General features: G+C 32.9%; 1 protein-coding gene and 1 non-coding gene across 2 annotated transcripts in view; one reads left to right on the forward strand and one right to left on the reverse strand.

Moving 5' to 3' along the window:
- The window catches only part of LOC123669312 (zinc finger protein Gfi-1b), a 71741-nt gene extending 57944 nt beyond the window's left edge, over positions 1–13797 (forward strand). The window contains exons 5-6 of the mRNA XM_045602922.1: positions 12768–13025; positions 13577–13797. Of these exons, the coding sequence (XP_045458878.1) occupies positions 12768–13025; positions 13577–13662 (344 nt within the window). The 3' untranslated portion in view covers positions 13663–13797. The remainder of the gene's footprint in view (positions 1–12767; positions 13026–13576) is intronic.
- An 8565-nt stretch (positions 13798–22362) lies between these two features.
- On the reverse strand, positions 22363–22434 carry Trnaq-uug. Its single transcript has one exon. It is a non-coding gene; the product is annotated as a tRNA-Gln (tRNA).
- Between the last annotated feature and the right edge of the window lie 1855 nt (positions 22435–24289).

A 24289-nucleotide genomic window follows, 5' to 3' on the forward strand; every position in this document is an offset into this window, starting at 1 on the left:
TATATATAAAATGGGACACTATTTTATTGTTATTTTAAACGCATTTTTTATTTTATTGTTTAACTAAGTTAAAGTGAATTATTCATTAAGGAGTTAATAATTTGACATCTTCGCTATTTTTCATAAATAGTAAGTTTATTTCTCTAATGTAAATAACGCTTAAGTCTAATCGTCACGTCCTAATAAGGAAGGTGACGCTTACATTCTGAAGATTCCAAGCCCCGCTTTCGGAGGTATGAAAGACTGGGTGGTACAAAACATTTCTTACTAAGTCTCACGATTTATTTATATCACTGTCGTATAATTTCGATTTTGTGTTTGATTACCAACAAAATTTTATCTCTAAAACTTTTTTCTTGTGGGGCATAGTTAGATATATTATCTGCTATTTCTTTTTCTTTGTGTATGAAACAGTATCTTTTTCTTCAGCATATTTTTCTTTGTGTATGTAAAAGTATGAAATAAACGAAACGATCTTAAGATTATCATGTTCAAACAAAATGACTTAACAAATAATTTTATAGGAACAAATTGTTTGCATTAATACATCTGTTCAGGTTTAATTTTCCGTATCTAAATCCTTCGAATCGTGGAGCTTAGCGCACCTAATCTTAAAGGTACGCAGACGTTCGTTCTTTTTATTGACTTAATACGCGCGTCACTTATATTATCCTACTATTATTCTACTATTATTTATAAATTCAAAAGTTTGCTAAGATGGATGGATGATGATCTTTTGCATACAAACACAACTAAACTGATTGTAACGAAACTTGTTACCTAGATATCTGGAGATTCGGTTATTACACGGGTGGACATTCCCACAAGATCAGAATTTACGCATATATCGGACTGAAACTGTGTTGCCCAGCTAGTACAGTTATAAACAAAATCCAGACGAACTAGAATGTACCTAAAAGTCCCAAATCTAAAACACCATCCATTTAACAAGTTAGAGCGAGTCGTTTAACCCGCATCGCGTCGACAATATCACGTTAATGTGTGTCCCGAAAATCCCGAATTCCTGAGTACGACGCTCACAAATACATTGCAATAAGCGAAGTGACTCAGACATTCTCGCATTGCCAGGGACAATTCCGAAGAACAATCCCGCCGGGACAATCTGCTGCATACTTGACCGCTTGGACGTACCCTTGATTATGTGTGAAGGGTTTTGTTTGGCACCTTTATTGTTCGGTGATGAATGTTAATTTTATGAGTTTCTAGCTCTTATTTTCCCTTCTAGTTTTATATAAATTCTCGTAATATGTAAGTCTGTGATAATTAAGGAATATTATGATAAGCGCTATTCTTTCTGTTTTTGTCTGTATTTTTATAAGGACAATCGATACCAAAATGTAAGGTGTTTCTTTAATTCTCAAAAACTGGAAAGCATATTTTGAAGCTGGTATTTTATCAAAAATCGTGCAATATTGAAGAAATCAGCTTAAAACTTGTTTAAGAGATTTATGGCACTTATTTAATTAGAACTTGTCATCATGGCATCAGTCATGGTTTGTATCTAAACTTCCCATCTACTGCGAATGTTATTCTTTAACTAATAAGTAAAATAATTAGATTAAAAGTTAAAATCAAGTTTAACGTTATGTTGGACACTTATATTTTATTCAATTTTTATATATTTTTGGCCAGGTTTCAGCAGTTGTAAATAAAGTTTATCCCGAAAACAAGTTACGAATATACTATAAGAGTAAGATATAGAGCAGGCGAGGTCTTTTCTTCTCGATAATGGAACAAATATAATGGAATTCGATGGTAAATAGGAGTAATATATCAAAAATATTTATCTGCTGGTTACCATCCTTAAAGGTCCTTTATATCTCACGATACTATCTATACATATAATAAAATGGTAGGAAAGTCAAAACTGTACATTGAATATTTTTTTTAAAGAATACTTGGGGTGTGATCTACAATCGATACCGAAGCCAAAAATATTGATTTTAGAATTTTTGTCTGTTTGTCTGTATATATGTCCGGGATAAACTCAAAAAGTACTGCATGGATTTACTTCAAATTTGGCACGAATATTATTAAGAAGTCGGGTCAACATATAGGCTACAAATTATCACGCTATCACCTACGGGGAACGAGCAGTGAACCTTTATTTCTTCAACGCATTCTGTAACAACGTGTAATCTAACGACGCATATTTGAATGTTGTTATTATGTTAATAACCATGCTATAAGCTAGCTTTATACTATAAATAAAGACATTCTTAGTATATTTAGTATCAGCATTGCACCCGTGCAAAGCCGGGGCGGGTCGCTAGTAGTATAAATAAACGTAAACTTACTATTAAAGTAAATTAGAATGGTTGAATCTGTATTTGTCTCTGAACGTTAAAAGTATTCTTTTTCCTCGTTTCATCTCTTCGGCGTCTGTCCGAGGGTCCGAATAACGAATTTGTCTAGTGTCATCGGGGACTCTTATTAGTTCGAGGGTAGTTTACCGGTAATCGTTTACACGGTGACGTCCACTTTGTATTACTACACCAGGTTTTAGTAAGGAAATATTATAATGAAAAGATTGCTAAATTTTTACTTTATTTTGGTTTTATTTCATGTTTAGATTACTAAAAATTGTAGAATTACTATGTTTATTAGCTGTTGAACATTTAAAAAATTGTAATGTATTTTATTTTTATAAGAAAAAATATATAATTTTAACGTAAAAAGTCTTTTAGATTTAATTATAAATTAAATCTCATGTTCCCGAATTTATATTTTACAAGAGCTGTTTATAAAAGTGAGGATATCGAGACAAATTCCATGACAACAGGCCACTAAAAGAAGAAATTAAAACTGTACAAAACATAAACCGCGTACCTACGCTATAAAGTCGTACTATGATATACCGAGCCGGGGCACGGTAACCATACCAATAAATCCACCTGTAAGTGGCGTTTATACAACACATCTTTCACAGCACGGAGCAAATCGTAAAAGTCACTCGAAGCGCTGTATTTCTGTTTTGTGTATCTGTGACATCAAGGATTAGGTAAATACGTATGACTGCGTATGTACGCTTTTATATATCTCACACTAAATTTTGTCAACGAATTTGCTCATGATTTTTCTAATTTTGTCAATAGATATATTTGGACTAGTTTTATTAGTATAAAATTTTACATGCGATATAGGTATGGCAGCTCTATGAGGGCTAGGCTGAGGCTCTATCTCTCTAACTGAGGATTATCGGGAGGTTTTAACTGAGGTAGGGCACAGCAGGAAATATCCTGCTCAAAATCTGGAGCAGCCCGTCTGGAAACCTCGACCTCACAGAAGATCACAGCTAAATAATACTGTTTTCAAGCAGTGTTGTGTCCCTGTGGTGAGTAAGGTGACCAGAGCTCCTGGGGGGATTAGAAGTAGGGTCAACAACGCGCTTGCAATGCTTCTGGTGTTGAAGGTTACGATAATCGTTCACCATCAGGTGAGCCGTACGCTTGTTTTTCCGACCTGCATTAAGAAAAAAACGAATTGCTGAAATGCGTTTACGCGCATATCTTCCGAACGATAAATTCAAACGGGATCATTTAAATTTTTTATGACAGTATTGTGTAAAAGAAAATTATAAAAAAAATCGAAAAAACTAAAAACCTCCAAATAACAGTGAGTAAGAAATTCGCCGGATCAGGTACTGCAAATATAAATTTACTTATGCAAAATGCAATTTATTGGATTAGCAAGAAAGAAATTTCTTTGTACGTACCCAAGTTTGTCTATTATTTACATAAAGCTTTTAATATTGTAGTACCATTTATGTTGAAAATAAAATATTAATTATTAATACATATATCTACAAAAGCTCGTCGTTATATTAAAACAATTTCTTGATGCCGTGTTTGCGATCCTCTCAAGATTTCATCTTCGTTTTCCATTACATCGTTGAGAGCGTCGCTAGATTCGAGAGCATCTAGTTTATCTTGGCTTGGATTGTTTGAGATTAAAATTAGATTGTTTGATGATTTAATGGATTTATAGAAATACTAGCTTTTATAGTGACTTCGGCCACGATTTATATTTAAAAAAAGTAAATTAATTTTTGTACTGTGTGGCTACGGTACTAAAGAATATAGCCACTCTTCTCTCTTCCCGTGGGTGTCGTAAGAGGCGACTAAGGGATAACACAGTTCCGCTACCACCTTGGAACTTAAAAAGCCGACCGGTGGCGGGATAGCCATCCAACTGCTGGCTTTGAAATACACAGGCCAAAGACGGGCAGCAGCGTCTTCGGTGCAACAAAGCCAGTACTGCGGTCACCAACCCGCCTGCCCAGCGTGGTGACTATGGGCAAAACACATGAGTTCACGTTATTTTTGGCGTAAACTTGTGGAGGCCTATGTCCAGCAGTGGACTGTATAGGCTGTAATGATGATGAATAATGAGGTACATGTTTCTTATATTAAAAATTTGTTAATGAATAAAGTAGAAAAATATATTGTTTTCTAACGATTTTAACGCGGTTTACTAAGTTTTTTAAACGTTCGACGTATAAGTCCTCCCGTGATCATGGTTAGTGTAAAGTATCCGAAACGTCAGACGTTTAAAAAACGAAAAAACCGCGATAAAATCCGAAAAAGTTGTTACAGTAAAAAAATATATGCAATTAAAGGTAGGCCTGACAAGTGTGTCATGGTGGCATTCTGGCATTTTCTCCCAGTACCTAAACCTCATTACAAAAGAAAACAATATGCTGAATTAGGCTAAGTAAAAAAAGTTATTACGTATCTTAATAATATTTTAACTTAAATAATTCATAATCTTCGAAACAAAGTAAGTTTCTCCGTTTTAAGGATTTTTTTTTTTTTAATTTTCTTACATTCCACATTGTTACAAAATATTCGTATTTTTGGTAATTCGTATACACAAATATGAGGGTGAAATCACATCGCTTACGACCCCGAGAATCACGCCGACGCCTTGTCTGTAGATGTGTTGAAACATATACGTGGTATACCGTATACGACACCGAGTAGCACTATTGAACTAGACGTTACCTAAGTAGGTAACGTTGATCGCTATCTCGCTCTCATATAGTGTATGTTTGGGTGTGTGTGTATGTGTGAGTGTGTGTGTAAATTTTTTGTAAAGGTGAAAATTATTAAAATGTAAGATCACTCAACACTCACTTTAATACGGCTCTTTTCCTAAGCCTTTTATACCTAAAACTAGTAAACCCTATATTATATATACATAATATTAAATATTAATCTATAAAATGTCTGTGTTTTGTCTGTGATTACAAAATAAATGTTTTTTGAAGTGCATGTGCGTGTCTGTGTTTCCAGAAAATTATAACCTGGGGATCTTTAAGTCGCGAGTGAATAGGTTACTTCTAGGTAAGCGTGCTCCATCTTAGAACGCATTTTCACTTATCATCAGGTGAAATAGTGGTCAAACGCAAGCCTATCATTGTATAAAAAAAAAATGTTCAATATACTACTATACCAACACACAAACAAGCGATTTTAATTTTTTTGTCTGCCTTTCTGTCTGTCCGGGCTAATCTTGACTAGCCCGTTGGCGCACTCGAAAATATTACAAAATTGTTTAGCCTTTATCTATCCTTGGGAAATGGACCATCTAACACAAAACTAATTTTTTGATTCGAACCAATAGTTCCTAAGATTAGCGAGTCCAAACACATAAACTTTTGCTGCCTGCTGCTGCTGCTTCAGCCTGTAATATCCCACAACTGGGCATCGGCCTCTTTCCCCATGTAGGAGAAGGATCAGAGCTTAATCCACCACGCTGCTCCAATGCGGGTTGGTGGATATATTCCCTACTAAGAGTAACGATCGCTATCAGGTGTACATGATAACAACCGGGACCGACGGTTTAACGTGCTCTCCGAAGCACGGTGGGGAGACCCACAAGGACTGCACAAACACCCAGACCACGGCAAACACCTGTATGGCCAATACAAATGTTTGTCATGTACGGGGATCGAATCCACAACCGCTGCGCTGGTACAATCCATGGCTGTGACGTTGCGCCAACGCGGCGTCAAAAAATTTTTGGGTTTATAATATTAGTATTGATCATTCATACTTCAATACATGTACTTCCAAAGAGAATTTTCATAAAACTACTAGCTGTACCCTGCGCGCGATGCTATTTTTTTTTTTTTTTTGGTCACACCAACTCAGAAATATTTGTGGGCTCATGCACAATACTTTGCTGAAGATCATGACATGATCAAATGCATAATTTTCGATTCTATGAAGGACATACAGACAGACATTCATTTTTATATATATTCGTAAATTACCTACATTTAGATTCCTTCCCTTTGTTTTTTTTTACTTATTACGATTTTTAAAACAAATAAAATACTGCCTTCTTTCTCAATAACGAAACTTTAAACAGGAAAATTTTAAGCTTTCAGAAACAATATAAGGTTTTAACGTAACACTCTCGGCTATAAGCTGAATGCAGCGATGCACTTAGCGGTACCAGCTGCTAGATTAAAACCGCTCTCATTATGATATTCCGTGCCAACATACACTTAGATTTAGAGACTATCGCCGAGTTGAACGAAACAAAATTAAATTTTAGTAGAGATTAAAATAATTTAATCACAAGAATTTCATACAATTCTTGCGATTAAATTAGTTTAATCACTATTCAAATTTTAATTTCTTTTCGTGCAACTCGGCCGCTATACCTTCAAACTACGAAAATCGTTCCTAAATTATTTAGTGAACATTTATACAAATTAAAATCTTTATTACTCGCGTCTTCTATTACTAAAACGCAATTTTATTTTCATCCTGAATTGCTTAAATCCAAAATTGTTTCTTCATAAAGTTTATACCGAAATTACGTAATTAAATTCAACTAATAAAGTATATTAATGATAGTCGAAAGAGGTACAGTCGACGGCGAATCTACCAACCAATGCATGTGTAATAAGTGCCTCCATACCTAAATAAAAAATTTCCCTTTGATTTCATTCTAAATTTTTCAAGATGTAAAATGCACCCTAAGTCCCGCTGCATTTTTTTGTAGTTGAATTATTAATGGCTGAGCCGCATTACTATTATTACGGTTTGCCAGTCTTGAGACGTGTCCAAAATTTTGATTAAAAAATTATAGTGGGTGCCTAACATTTATATTATACTATATGTGTAGGTAGGCTTAGTAGATTTTATTATTTAAAAAATTCAGGACAACTGTAATTGAAAAAAATACTGCAACTATCTACAGTGAGAGAGTATTTTGGCAATTTTTTTCTTTTTCATTTTTAAACGCTTAAATGGGTCTGGAATCGTTATTAGAAAACTTAGATTACCGTACCTTTTAAAATTGTAATAAAATTTCAATCCCACAAATTCTCAAAAAAAAACTATGACATTTCCATCAACCACAACACTCCAAGTACGCCATTATATTCCCTATTTTCAAAGTAATAAATATCAAATTCCCACCCACTGTACTCTTATATAACAGCTATACCATATTTCGTGAAATCTTACCCGAGAAGCACTTTAAGCGTCGTATATTTAATTCAGGCACGAAGCACGTCGCCATAAAAATCCCGAGTGAAACTGTGCAGATGAGCCTGCCAGGGACGGATTTTGTGTAATTTAATTATATTAACGTCTGTTTTATTGTTAATCTGCGTTTAGTGGCCCGATAATGGGCGGTAATGATTTGGGGGCGATTGGACGAGATTGATGGATATTTTTTGCTTTATTGTGTTATTATATTATATTTATCGTTGAATTTACTTTCAAAAATGATGTTATTTATAGGTAATACTGTAGTACGTACTTAGGTGTATCTAAATGTTTGTTTATGACTAGGTACTAATCATGTCCATCGATGTAAAATAACTGTCTTAAGGTATACCAATCATAAGCGTATGAATAAAAAAAAAACGAAGTTAAATCTTTTCAAATTAAGTAAAACATATTAAATTCATTTACCTCATCCCTAGAACTTACATCAAAACCTTTGTCTATCAAAAGACATTCCAAGACGTTCGAAAGTTCCATTCCATTATATACAATAACGTAAAACCGTCCGACCCTGGACATTAGGGATTCTATGTATCCGGGATTTACGGTTATCTCTCGCCAGGCTCCGTTCAATCACAACCCGGGTTAATACTTAAGCGAACCCCGGCTTAAGAGCAGTATCTTTTCACCACTACTGCTTGAGGAAGCGCTGAAATTGAACACGGCAAATCGAGGGCATGGAAATACGTCTAAACGTTGGATCTTTTGGTTTAAAAATACCTATATATTAAATAAAATAAAACACGATTATAATTGTGCATCACCGCTACTAAATGTTAGTGATTTAGTTTCTCTATAGATTAGATAGATACTCGAAATAGACATATTAGATACAATTTATGAAGACGTTGGCGCAGCGGTCATAGCACTGGCTCAAGACAGACATTTGTATCGGCCATATAGATGTTTGTCGTAGTATGGACGTTGTGCTTGTATATTGTGTGTGTATTACACAGGAGAAAATCCTACTGGGGCCCGTTGAGTGTGAAGCGTTAATTTGATTCTAATGTAAATTTATCGATGTAAGAAAAACATATATATATTTTCAAAGCAAAATGTTAAATATCAAAATGTTAAAAAATATTAATTAGCATGTCACCGAGGAACGTAATCAGTGAATACACTTTTGAAGCAAACAATATAATAAACCTTTCAAAATGATGAGTCTTGAAAGCCCTAATAATAAATATAGGCACAAACTTATACATATATTCGCAACTATAAACATCCAGTTTGCAACTCATTAAAATGAGTATATATATATATATATAAATCCTGATAAAAATATTCCTAAAATTATATTTCAGCGTCTAAATTGAGAAATGTATCAAAGAGACTACTCGTACATATACCTACCAAACAAAACCATCTTACTCTTCAAAAGAACGCTGCCCTAAGTACAGTTCGACCTCACCCTCCTCGGTCGTAAGACGGTCTGTAATTACGCTGTTAAGATTTCCGACTGGAGGATTTTTAGTATTTAAATTTACGACTGAACCTCGTCAAAAAAAGCGTAAAATATAAACTTTTAAGTCTCACTAATTTTATGTCTTAGGTACGTACTTATTTTAGACTAGGTTTATATTATTTACAAAATAAAAATTAACTTTATTTAGCTCAAAGCTAAGACGATGTTTACGATACCTAATTTAGGTTTTTGAAATATCTGAATAATTTAAAATTCACTAACCCGATGCCAGTGTTGAAAGTTATTGGTAGGAACATACATACCTTCATCAATTTCCTTATTTCTTCGCCACGTACGAATTAAATCAAAAATAATAATAAATAATACCTTGAAATAACAGTACATATTTTTTTTTTATTAACAGAAGTTTTAAAGAATTTTTCTTGTAAGTTAGCCTAAGTTTCTAAATAAAAATCGTTAGAAAACGTTACAGTGTAATAATCACATTTATAATTATAAATATTTTGAACAAATTCATCTAGTTTCATTCAAGAGATTCCGAGAGCCCCGAAACACAATTAAGAGGACCCTCCGCGCCCATAACCGCCTGTAATTGCACTGTCAAGACTTACAACGCAAAGATTTTACGCACTTGGACTTAGGTAACAACTCGCAAATGTGTATTACGTTCGCAAGTTGGTCCCTTAATTTCAGTTTACGGTCGAAACTCGGATAACGTCTTGGAATTACACTTTGAATATTGTTTTATTGTTTGACATCGTGTTACTGTCTTTGTAATAGACGACTGTATGCTTAGAATAGGCGTTTGAGGACATAGGCTTAAAGAAATACTTGTAATAAAGTTACTACGATGTGGCGGAGTATTTGAGAAATATTAGAGATAGAGTGCTGAATAGGTATATGATTGTGGAAAACCGGAATGACTGGTGCGAACTTGGGTAGGCCTATGTCTAGCAGTCTGCAATAGGCTGAACTGATCTGATCTGAGTATATGTTTTAATAATATAAAATATATTTTTGAACATTTCTTAATAAAAACGTTCAAGAAGACTTCATTACACGAATCGACGACTTAAATTCGAAACGATATAAAGGAAGCGAAACGTCGAAATACGTAAAGGAACATCTTCACTAAAAATCTGCTATCTCAAAGATGGAGGACTAACGAGGGCTGCGAACTCTGATTTCCAATTCAAAGGAAAATTGCGATCCATAACGGGGTGGGGGGTGGCCGGAGTGGGGGGCAACCCCTCCCGTTGCTATGCGACGCGGGGTGGAGCCGCCGCAATCACGGCCAATAGCACGACGGATATAAATTGGTCTCGCAGCGCGACATTCACGAGGAAATGAGACGGTCGCCGTCCTCCCGTTCTCTCTAATGAAGTCGCCAGTCGTCAGACCCCTTGATTGACGGACTCTACGGCCCTTTTTCGAAATGCTATACCTAATTATTGGGTACCGGTGCTGTGATTTGCTCACGGTTGCTTCGTATCGCCGTTATTGGCCGTTTTCTTCATCTGTTATTTCAACATATTATATTTTATAAGCTTTAATAAACAGGTACGTAATTTTAAGCAAACACTTCGCAACTTATTTAAGATTATTATCACAAACAAAAGCAAAGTTATTCAATAAAAATCCTGCTCGGAAGAGAGTCAAGAATGTCTCGGTCAAGAAATCCAGAACAAAGAGCGTCCGATATTAAATTCCACACCTAGAATCACGATACATAAACTGGTAATGGTCGCGAATATAACGCGCTATAAATTTTTGTAGACCGGCCGGGAGTGCGGCGAATAATAATGCGAACCGGACTTGGTAGAGATTACACGGACTTGTATTAATACGGGCACGTGATGTATCCGCGGACAGGGCTGAGGGTACAGATGCATTATGCGTGTTAGGATACTGTCACAATAAGTGTTTTATAATTTTGGGAATATGCATGTTAGGGTAATTTCACACTAAGGACATACAATTTAGGGACATACTAGACCAATTAGACGGTAGTAAACGGTAACAAGAAAATAGGCGTATCTAAAATAGGTTCCTTTATATTTATAGCGGAATGTGAATGTTATATTTTATGTTGACATAATTAGCACATTATGGAGCAGCACCTAACTGTAACTTATTTATAAGTATATTATATAAATGTTAAAGTTACGATTTAAGAATTTTAATTTAAAATTTTCACCATCATTACGTCCATTCTCACATCCCAAGAATTTGTGTTTGAAGTTCCCAATAAACTGATATTACGGCTGTCAATTTTATAAAATATCGTATCGTATGCGAACTGTTTTTTATATTTTTTCATTATCGACAACCCTAAAATATTTACAGCCAGCATCACGTGTCAGCGCGGATCGATACTCGGATATGAGGCACAGATTATATAGGGACTATATCGTCGTCTCCGCGTCAACGTGATTTCATTATGATAGTTTTCTTCCCTTATATAATCTGTATCTTTGTTTTGTTTACTTTATCGGTAGCTGGACTTCTCTTCATTGATACTTTTTACTTATTTCTGGGATTTGTCGATACGAGGATTATGTTTTTAGACGCATATTACACCTTTAGATTTTTTTTATGACAGAATTTATAAAATCTTTCGAAGCAACAAACTTAATAAATTACGTTAATCGGAATTAGAATTAATTATTTAGGAAGACATTTTTAATAATCATTGATCTATATTATCTATCGGTATGCGCTATGAAAATAGTGATAATAATAAATAAGTGCATTGCACTAATTGGTTTATGTGATGCAAATTGTATTAGGTATTAATTATCTGTCTAGAGTTATAGATCTATGAAATGATTTTTCTTTTAGTCACAATATCACAAGATTCAATAAGTACCTAGACTATTTAAATTATGATTACTTTTTTTTTGTCGACTGTGTCTCAAATGTAAGTTTAAGAAATCATATCTGTTTCGTTGTTTTTAATCAACATGTAATCTATACAAGTAAATAAAATTGGAGTGTCTGTTTGTAATATTGGTATGACCGCTTTTTACTAAATGCATATGAATCTATACATTGTACATATACCAAAATAACATTTTATTAAATTTTTGTCTGTCTGTCTGTTTGTTCCGGCTAATCTCTGAAACGGCTGGACCTATTTTGACTCGTGTTTCACTGGTAGATAGCTGATGTAATAAGGAGTAACTTAAACTACTTTTACTTTAGAAATTTATTTAATTTGTAACTCTGAGAACTGAAAATATTTTTTTTTTGTTTTCCACACGGACGAAGTCGCAGGCACAGCTAGCACAATAATAATATTGAAAAAAAAAACACATTAAACAATATTCTTTATAATGACTTGAGTATACCTAATACAGCCTAGTTTTTTTAAAACACTAGTAAAAAAGTTACTTAAAAATATATTATCTTTTTTGTATTTGACGACCGCTCTGGTGTAATGGTGCGTGTACCGCTGTCAGCGGCGCCTAAACACGGACGGTCGCGGGTTCTATTCCCACTCGGAGTGGATATTTGGGTTACAATACACTTATACGTTACAAATATTTATTTCCGGTCTTTTCCGCATTAGAGCAGCGTGGTAGATTAAGCTCTGACCATTCTCTTACATGGGGAAAGAGGCCTATACGGCATAGACTATGCTCAGCCGTGGAATACTACAGGCTGAAACAAGCAAGCATAGTTTTGTATAGTTTTATACTTAACAAAATAGATAGTAGATATTTTAAGAATGATTCCACAAGTTTCCAAAATAAAACGACTTAATCTAAATTCCATTTCGTCCGCAGGTGAAAAACCTCACAAATGTCAAGTGTGCGGTAAAGCGTTCAGCCAAAGTTCTAACCTCATTACGCATTCCCGCAAACACACCGGTTTCAAGCCGTTTGCATGCGAACTTTGCGGACGAGCTTTTCAAAGAAAGGTCGACTTGAGACGGCATAGAGAAACTCAACATGCGGACTTACGGAACCCTCAGCATATGCAGCCGCCGCATACGGATGTGCATGGCATGCATGCCCCTGACATGCATGTCGCGGATCGGATAGGTAACTTGATTTTTTTTAAATGTAACAATAAGTAAATACCGTGCTTAGGTATATCAATATTGTAAAAGGCAGTTACCGTTTTTAACAGTATTTTGTATAATTTTGACGACAAATGTATTTTTGCTTACAATTGTAATCATAAATTTTCTCAGCTTTAGACATTTATACTTACCTACCTGCCTTTTACCTAAGGATGGCTGTATTGTAAGTGAACATTTGTTCATTTTAATATGTCATATATAAGAGATTCCATAATGAAAGTAATGCTGAATAAAAGTCGCGAGTGAATAAGTTACTTCTAGGTAAGCGTGCTCCATCTTAGACCGCATTTTCACTTATCATCAGGTGAAATAGTGGTCAAACGCAAGCCTATCATTGTATAAAAAAAATAAAAATAAAATAAAATTATATTTTTGACTTTAATTTAACTACCAAATTTATACATAAAAAAAATATTTCAAACCTTACAATCAACGTAGTAATTCGTAGTAAATAATAGTTCTATAGTAAATAATAGTACCTTCAAAACTAATTGATTTATCTCTCCCCAGATCTTCGTCCACCACACCCTGATCTCCGACAACCTGACTTCAGGATGAGTAGCGCTGTGGCCCCCCTACAACCACTTCCCTCCTGAACGTCAACCGCCTTCGCGCCCTGGCGCTGAGGCAACCTTACAGACTTGTAAATAAGACTCAAAATATAAAACCTAAATAACCAAAGACACTTGAGTGATGAAATAGTGAAGAAACTTTAGTATTTAAATAATTATCTCAGTGAATTTTTTTCTTATTTTTTTAAAGGTGTTTTTTTTTTTATTTGACTCCCAAAGAATGGATCAACTAAAGAATTATTTATTTTTATTATACATACAAATAAAATAAAAAATAAAATTATTTAACGTCTGTTGTAAGTTGTATATAAGTTTTTGATCTCAAGGAGAAATTATTTGATAAAATTTCTATATAATGTGTACCGTATATTTTATAAAAGACATCACCGACAGCTTAACATATTTAGTTTAAAAAAAAGTATAATTTAAGACAGTAAGAGATTTTGAATTTGGTTTTAGTAGAAATCATATAGGTATAAAGATGCCCGTTTATAGATTACTTTAAATAAAGCCCGTTTAAAAATACTTTTTATAATAAGTTTTAATACTTTGTAGCCAGTCATTTTGAGATAAGTTTATACGATCTACAGAAATTATGGCAAAACTAGTCAAAATTAATTCTGATTAATACAATATTATTATTGCCATCTGACAAAAACGTTTTTTAAAAATAAAAAAAAATCTTTATTAATTACAAGAATTGTTAATTTGAAAATATTATTGAGGTGTTATCAAATCACATAACGTAGATTTTAAAACATTATATTTGGAATTGGTCTGGTGAATAGGGCAGTAGCAACACCATAAAAATCTCGAGATAAAATATGACACCACTGTATATCATAGAACCTTTTATCTTAAAGTCACGGAGACTAGGTGGTAATAAGAGAAGGCGTCGGTATTGCAGTACACCGTACAGGCAATCTAAAGCTATTTTTATTCGAATTTTTTAGTCTTTTAACCCTTTACTCAAAAGATTAATACAAATATTTTTATTTTTACTGTAGACGTACAAATGTAATAAAAATGTCTGAAGTCATTCCTAAAATTTGCTTAATTGTTTTCCATCATTATTTAGTGAATGAAATCCTATATACGTTCCACATGTACCATTCCAAGTAAATTTTTTATATAATATATTGAAAGATTATAAAAGAAAGGAGTAGGGAAAACGTATAGACTCTTGGAAGCAGTAATGATAAGCGCTACTTCTCTATCACAACTACTTCTATGCTGGAAAATCCTGATTTACTATAAGAAAAGATTGAGATAGAGAGAGATTTCGGAATTCATTCCATAGTAAAAAAAATATTGTTGAAAAAATCTTCTTGATGATTTATCAGTATATTCTTGTCCTTAAAATATGTAAAATACATTTAAAGTATGTAAAATACATTTGTGATATTCTTAATTTTCTTATAGTTTTTAGTCAGAAAATGTAAATAATATTGTTAAGAACATATCGCACTCTTAATTAAAAATATTAAATAAATTTTAATCTTACAACAATTAATATACAAATAGCTTTTTGTATAAATAATTTTGCAAAAATAAAATTAATCACAAAATTTTACATAATTACAAATATTGTCATTCGTACACATACACATATATACATAATATTACAAATAATTAAAAAAAAAAAAACGTAATTAGCACTTCAGCTTATGAACGAAGTAAAAAAAAAACCTATTAAGAACTTCAACTCATAAACGACAAAGGAAAGGAGTTCAATAAAAAATACGTTACACATTCGTTCTACTACTTAGAATGTGTTTGTACATTATTATAATAATTATTTTCGATTTGCAAAATGTAACGTTACATTTACATAACGTTACTTTACAATTCTTGTAACATTACATTTATAAGAGTAATTGTAAAATAAAGTAGAAATGGCACAAAGGCGTAAATACAATGATAAAAATTATGTAATCTATACAATTAAATTAAATAAATAAAATTAACATTTTACAATACGTTTACACTTCAATTGCTTCGAATTGCTATAAAATATGTTGTCGTGAAATCCATTATGCCAAACACGTAGGTATAGATGTATTTGTACATAAAAAAGTGTGTACTTATTTACGCACGTAAGAAGTTATACTTCATTGGCTAGCTAACTTCACTTGCTAACTTCTCGTTGACTAACTATCTATAGGGTGTCGGTTTCTCGTGACGGTGTGCGCGCGCATCGTAAAGATATTTACTCTCCTCATTTTTTCCTATCGGGCCAAAAGAAGTATAACTTCAATAATTCAAGAATATTTCAGTTTTATACGTAAAAATTGTATACGATAAAATGTCGTCACAGCTATGTATTTATAATTAAGAATGTCAGTTTTTCACAAAAAATTACTTTGTACTCATTATCTCACACATCATTTTTAATAAAAAGTTTCACCAAAGAGTCCTTATAAATTTAAAAAAAAAATGATTAATCATACGCCATAATAATTGTTACTATCTTTTAAGTATTTATAATTTATTTTTAATCTGTCTACCATCGATAATGTAAGACATAGGAAAAATACGTTTATTTATGTATAATTTTAAAAGGTTTTATTTCCTTATTGTTATAATAAATAACGATGTATATTTAGAATAAATTTTATGAATTTAATATCCTGAAATTTTAATTAATTTCTAGTTTAATGTTATAGTGTTTCTGTAAATAATGTAAAAATTAATGTAAACTATTCCAAAGAAGAACGTGCAATCATTATGTCATTATAACTTTTATTGTTATAAGCAACTGTCACTTAAATATATAAAAAAAAATGTATTAAAAAGTTGTTTTATTGACTCTTACCTTATACTTGCACACTACCGTCTATTACATAATTGTGTTTGCAGGCAAACGAAGAAAAACCGCCTTCAATTATATCGACAAGTAATACAACCTAGGTAGACGAAAAAATTGTCGAGTAAATACGCATTATCAAAGATTACTCCAAAAGTTGTAATCAGATCTCGATGAAATTTAAATGTGATCACATGATAAACACCGGCTTTCGATTAAATTAAAAATCATCAAAATCAGTACACCCAGTAAAAAGTTATGCGGCTTTTCGAGAGTTTCCCTCGATTTCTCTGGAATCTCATCATCAGATCCTAGTTTCCTTATCATGGTACCAAACTAGGGATATCTCCTTTCCAACGAAACAAGAATTATCAAAATCGGTTCATAAACGACGGAGTTATCCCCGAATATAGATAAATAAATATATATATTATGTACGGTCGAATTGAGTAACCTCCTCCTTTTTTTGAAGTCGGTTAAAAACTTATGAGAAAAAAGTAGCATTACATTTTAAATCTTCAGTGATTTGTATCAATCAACATACTGTCCAGTAATTTTTCAGTAAAAAATTAATGAATATTTTTTTATCCTAACAAACTTATAGATACATTCTCAGTATCTTTAGGTTTTTGTTTTAGTAAATAGTTCTATATAAATTATTAGAAATCTAAATTATAATATCAAGCAATAGAGAGTAAAATTATTTTTCAAATGGTACCTACTAAAGATATCTATAAGGACTTTTTTCATCAACTTAACATAATTAAAAATAAAAACTTTTTATTTAACTCGCTAACCGCCATGATACTTTTCTGTGTTGACAAATTCGAAAAAAATACAGACATTTCGTATCTCTTACGAAAGAACAGTTTAGTTTGAAAATGGAATTAGATTTTTGGTTATTTTTAGGTGTAGTACTACCGAAGACTGGCTTGGTACATAAAACAATTATTTATCAACCTATTGTGTATATTTATATAAAATAGTTTTATTATGGAGATAAGATACAAGTTGATGTTAAAATCTATTAAATAAGCGCTTCACACTTAACAGCCCCGATAGGACATGAATCCTATGCACCCCTCCTCACGCACACAAGACTCAACCACAAACTAAGTTCTATCCAATTTTTTATGTGAGGGTACTACACCCGCAATTTAATTTGGCTGCTACCAGAGTTAAATCATCATCATCATCAATTCAGCCTATCACAGTCTATTCCTGGACACAGGCCTGCCCAAGTTCACGCCAAACATCACGGTTTTCCACACCCCTCATCCAGACTCCACCGCCAATTCACGTAGATCGTAAGTCCAGCGGGCCGGAGGACGTATTACGCAGCATTTACCAACATGCGGTCTCTACTCCAGGACTCTGTTCCAGCGACGATCGATCCTACGAATCGGTTGACCAGCCCACTGTCATTTCAAGTAGCAAATTCTATAGGCTGTACTGGCTGATTTTTTCTACTGCGTATAATCTCATGTCGAATCCTATCTTTGAGAAAGTCCCCAAGCATAGCCCGTTCCATTCCAAGGTTAAATAGGTATTTTTAATTTGGAATATTGACAATCACGTTTCTACCTTTCACAATATTTTATCATCCCTCGATAAGATACACGCAAGGTTGTATGAAAATCATGTATATAAATAAAAGCTTTACATTCAGTGCCCCTAGTAGGGTTTATATCGTATGCAGGGCGTCTAAAAATACACAACAGTAAGTCAGGTCTTGAACAAATTTAATTAGGACCAACATAATAAGCAGCATTCGAATAAAAAAAAAAGAATCATGAAAATCGGTAGGTACATCCAATACAAAGTTATGCTATAACATTTAGTCCTTTTTTTTGAAGCGGTTTAAAATACTCTAAGAGTTGTATATTTGTAATTTGCAATATTGATAATATCGTTCTTCATCTCACAATACCTCGTCACCCCTCGTAACCGGAGAAGTCACTTAGTTCATAAATCGCGTTACTCCTCCGATAATGGAGATATTGGATTAATATCAGAATTATCTTCAACTTTATTAGCATAATTTCCTTTGTTTGCTTTTAGGAGGAATTTCCCACTAAATTATCAAATATACCTTCATATAATTTTGGTGAAAAAATTCTTAAAAAATATATGTAGTGAATTTAGAAGCTTCCACATCAAAATTGAGATCTTAAATCTACCAAATCAAGTGTAGTACTCGTACACGAATTCTAAAAACTCAAATCCTATTTCACGTTACAATTGAAATATCATGTAATAAAATTCATTGAAAAATACTATTAATCTGTAAAATGTTTGTGTTAAGAAAAGTAAAAAACTTTTAAAAAAAAAACAAGCTTTTAGGTACTTCAATTCGCTAAACAGAACAAAATTAACTTTTCCTTAAAACTCTTAATACCAACATAATATAACGTCATTACACTGTTTACCTATGTGATATAAAAGGTTGTCACGAGATCTACCTTTGTAGATAAACAAGGAAAAATTAAAAGCTAAACGTGTGTGCAATTTGAGCTCGATGGGTTGAAGATATTCTGTATGCTTCAAAATTGAGTTGCAAGACACACTAATAAACATTCATACTTACATACATACATTGCAAGTTAGGTAAAAGTTTTTAAAAATAAAAATAATAGTTTAATAAAACTAAAAAAAAAAACACCAACCAACACACCACCAAAAACTAATCTAAAAAGTAGAAAATCTTATAAAAGTAGTGTATTGTCATCGGTCCCCGATAAGTCTACTATGTTTAAATGAAATCTGAACGTTTGAAGTGGGTCAAAATTAAGTCTAAAGGAGTCGGTTACAAACATACAAACATACAGGTGAAGCTAATAAAAAGCGTGTAATGACACGATCCCAGTCACGATATAAGCTAGTTCATAAGAGAATTAAACCATTAGTGTAATGAGTCATCGATCATCAATAGCAAACACGGCGACCGTTCGACAAATATACGAATCGTAGTAAATTGGATTAATTTATATCGCTAATCGATATCTCTGTATGATAAAAATAGGCCGAGCGTGTCTGAATCCCTCACGAGGTGTTCAGTGTTTACTACAAATAAAAATATTTTAATGTGTAACAATGTTTCATAAACTAAGTTCCATTTAAAATAAGGTGTGTGTACTTATGTACGCACGTAAGAAGTTATACTTTATAGCCTAGCTAACTTCACGTTGCTAACTTCTTCTTCGTCGACTAGCTAACTTCAGGGTGTCGGTTTTTTTCGGGACGGTGTGCGCGCGCATCGTAAAAATTTACTTTCATAATTTTTCCCTAACGCGCCAAAAGCAGTATAGCTTCAAAAAAAAACTTAATGTATCTGTGCGTATGACGACAACTGTGATTGTGTAGCACATATGATAGGTTCCGTGTTGTTTTAAATTTTATGTCTCTGAAGTCGTGAGGCCTTGGGTGGGTAACGACATCTGTATGACAGGGTATGGCTTGTATCCTTTGGGTACGAAATTCTAAAATAACTCTAAAATTATGTGACTTGATTTATTAATCACTAGCTGTTGCCCGCGATTTCGTCTGCGCAGGATTAGTAAGTACTTCGAGTAGATTATTATCTTCTCCATATATATCTTTGTACAAAAATTCATCAAAATTGGTTCTGAGATATAAAAACAATTTGTTACTACCAAATGGGCATTAGAAATATATATTTTTTATTGTTTTTATGTTTCACTGTTTTTGCGATAACACCTTACTCATAAAAGATAGATATATGTTGTCGCGGGCTTTTTTGAAGAAACGGATTAAGATAAACATTTCTCTCTTACATTATATACGTGTAAACTCTACAGTTTTTGCAGCGTACGCCAGAATAGCTCGCATATGCCAGATTTGTTTCCGACTTACTTGACAATTGTCGTTATATTTTGGACAATTCACACACTATCTTTAAAAATTGTAGCTTATGTCTTATTCTAATGTATAAGTTATATTATTGTAAACTTTCATTAAAATCCATTCAGTAGTTTTTGTGTGAAAGATGAATAAACATCCACACATCTATACATACCAACTTTCGCATTTATACTGGATTGATTAAATGTTTTTTTTTTTTTACTAGACAAGTAATATATAAAAAAAACTACAGTACACTTTAAGAAGGAATTAAATCTCCCGAAATAAATGCGTAAAAATTTAGCGATAACACTAATATTAATTACACTTCGAATGAAAATCCATTGGTTAAAAATTGAATAAGTTCAAGTGCTTTATAAAAGGCTGTAAATGCCAACAAGCCAATCTGCTCCCAATAATGAGAAAAAATTATACCTGATTCGTCATTCTGCTACATTGTGGGTGGTAAGATATACAGGTCTTCGAGTATGATATTATGAGATAGGGCACAGGAATATATCTTGCTCAAAATCTGGAAAGAGGATGCTCATCAACCTTAAAGAAGATCACGGCTAAATAATACTGATGTCAACTAGTATTTCATTCATGTGGTGAGTATTTCAGCCCGAGCACTTAGGGATGCACTGTGTTGACAACTGGGATAGGGTCAGCAACCCGTTTGATGATAACTCTATATCGAGATCAAGCTGACCGTAAACTTGTAAATACATGAAAAAAAATTATTATCGAAAACTCAGTGGTACTAACTAGGTATGGCGTAAAAATATATATTTCTCGAAAGCTTAGTAGAAGATACCAGCCTGAATTCGAACTTGTATCATTCGCATTTCTAATATATAAAATTTTCGTGTCGCGGTGTTTGTAGTCAAACTCCTCCGAAACGGCTTGACCGATTCTCATGAAATTTTGTGTGTATATCGGATAGGTCTGAGAATCGGCCAACATCTATTTTTCATTTACCTAAGTTATAGGGGGGGGGGGGGTGAGAAAGTTAATAAAATATATGGCAAAACAACGTTTGCGGGGTCAGCTAGTATACCTATATACAGTGAGATATCTCAGTTCTATGATGATTCTATCAAACAGGCCGTAAGATAAAAACGTCAAAAAATCCTCATATATTATTCTATCACATAACAAGTTTTGCTTGATTACGCAGGACTTGGTAAATATTTTTTTCATCCTTACCCCACATTTAATAGAGTCTATTGTGTTACAATTTTATTTCACATTTTTTGCGATTTTAATTCTTACCGCTATTTTTATAAGGGTGGAATTGTCATGTATAGGTAGTATAGAGTTAGATTTAGTCATAAACTAGGAAGGAGACTGTCTCACGGGAGCTTGGTAGACTCTAAACGCCTGTTAGCACGCACTACTACGTACTGGGTGCGTTCACGCTATTGTTCGCAACAGGTACGAATTCGTAGGCTTATTAGCAAAACTTAAGCAATTTGATAATCGCGCAGTTATGTTACACTTTATGTCAATCGTTATAGTATTTGATAGAAACATAATGTGTCCAACATTCGCGTGTTGTCAAATACATTTTTTTTAAACAGTTGAAAAAGTTACAACAATTTATCCCAATATTATAATTAACCTGTGACGAGGGTCAGAAGCGTATTATGTTAGTAACAAAAGCGCACTTCACGTCCACTTCATATATGAAAATATATCTTAATATATATAAATCTCGTGTCATAATGTTTGTCCTCAATGGACTCCTAAACCACTTAACCGATTATAATAAAATTCGCACACCATGTGCAGTTCGATCCAACTTAAAAGATAGGCTATAGTATTTTATTTTGATATATTATGTTATTATTATATTTCAGAAAAAAATAAGATGATACGAAGTTCGCCAGGTCAGCTAGTTATTATATAAGTATATATTAATGAAGTAATTTAAAAAAATTGTAAATGAATTATAATAAATTCGTTAAATTTTACTCACTAATTATTCACTAAATAATCATATAGGAATCGCTAAAAGTGTTACTTGTTTTAGTTTTAAGTTAAAAACAAAACTCAGGTTCCACCGAGATTTGAACTCGGATCGCTGGATTCAAAGTCCAGAGTGCTAACCATTACACCATGGAACCGGTTATCCTTTTTGTATAATTTGCTATCCACAAACGCGAAGTATTATAAAGACGACGTTACATTTACTTTTATACTTTCATTTTTAAGTCTTGTTTGAATAGGTGTGACCTCGTCATAAAAATTGTTTCACAATGACACCATTATTGACACATCAAATTAAATATAATTAAGGTAATAAAATATTATACAAATGTTGCTTTTAAATAAAAAATAAAAAGTGGTTTAGGAACTCTATAAAATGTTTGTTTGTCACGCGATTACCCTGTCTGTTTTGTGTCGCTTTTTATAATATTTAATAATAGTTACTTATCAAAGAGAGTCCCATTTAAATTAAGATCAAAACATACTGGACAAACAACTGGACATATGAACTCTACAGATAGTGCTCCCCACTCCGGGAACCCACCCCGGCTTTAACGCACGTGGAGAAAGGTTCTTAATACTCTACTGAAAATGTTATCTATATTTTTTTAATATATATATATATATATATATATATATATATATATATATATATATATATATATATATATATATATATATATATATCTTAAAGTTTTTTCAAAAAGAAGGAAAGGTGTCTTAATAAGAAAGGACATAAATAAAATAAAAATACCTTTAAATAAATACATTTATACAATTTATTTAGGATTTGATATGATTATTATTTTTCTCAACAATTCTATGAAGGCGATGCTTACATAAACATTATAATCTAAATGATTTATCGTATTAAACCTTTTACGTTGAAAATTTTCAGTTTTAATGTTGTATACAAATTTTTAAATTCAGTAAAGTTTTCTTCCAGACATAGGAAAATAAATTATAACTAAACATTCAGAAACAATACGTACAACTGAGTCCGTCCCCGTCTGGTCCGAATCGCCAGTCATATATAATTCAACGTATACACGTGCGTCCCGGCTTCGTACGCAATCAGTATTGTGAATAATGTATGGGACGCTGGACCGATGATTGTGCGGCCCGCGAGATTCAAGATTTCCTCCCTGTCGACTTTTCTCATTATATCTGTATAATAATATTTTTATTTACCAGAACGAAATAGGTACTCAATAATACTTATTTCTTGTTATTAAAGAAAATATTAAATTTAATGTAAATTAATGACCTGCTATTAATGTTAGCAAAGGTTATGTATTTATTTATTGTTATTGTAGCAATTGCTAAATTTTTGTTTTTTAGATTGCTTATGGATCACCAGATGCTTGGTAATTATTTCAAAACCCCTAATTAGGATATTGTGTTTCAATTTTTTTTTTTTTTTTTTGAGGATGCTGCCCTAAATGAGAGTTAATGCAAAGATATTGCGTAGAGTAGGGAGAAGTAAAAATAATATAACTAAATTATTCAAATTCGTATAGTGGTTACAATAATAATACGAAAAATTCTTTGCTGTACATTAATTCATAGTATTACATAACTAGTACAAAAATTTTATAGGTTAATAATTAATGTACCTACTAATAACTAATGTATCAGCTGTGTGGTTACGACAGTAAAGAATATAGCCACCCCCTCTCTTCCCGTGGCTGTCATAAGAGGCGACTAAGGGATAACAGAGTTCCACTACTACCTTGGAACTTAAAAAGCCGACCGATGGCGGTATAGCCATCCAACTGCTAGGTTCCAAATACACAGGCCAAAGACGGGTAGCAGCGTCTTCGGGGCGACAAAGTCAGCCCTGAGGTCACCAACCCACCTACCCAGCTTGGTGACACATGAACAAAACACATGAGTTCACACCATTTTTGGCACGAACTTGGGGAGGCCTATCTCCAGCAGTGGACTGCGATAGGCTGAAGTGGTACCAAGTAAACCATAAATTTATTAAGT

This window comes from Melitaea cinxia, chromosome 3, assembly GCF_905220565.1.
Source record: "Melitaea cinxia chromosome 3, ilMelCinx1.1, whole genome shotgun sequence".
Taxonomy (NCBI): Eukaryota; Metazoa; Arthropoda; class Insecta; order Lepidoptera; family Nymphalidae; genus Melitaea; species Melitaea cinxia.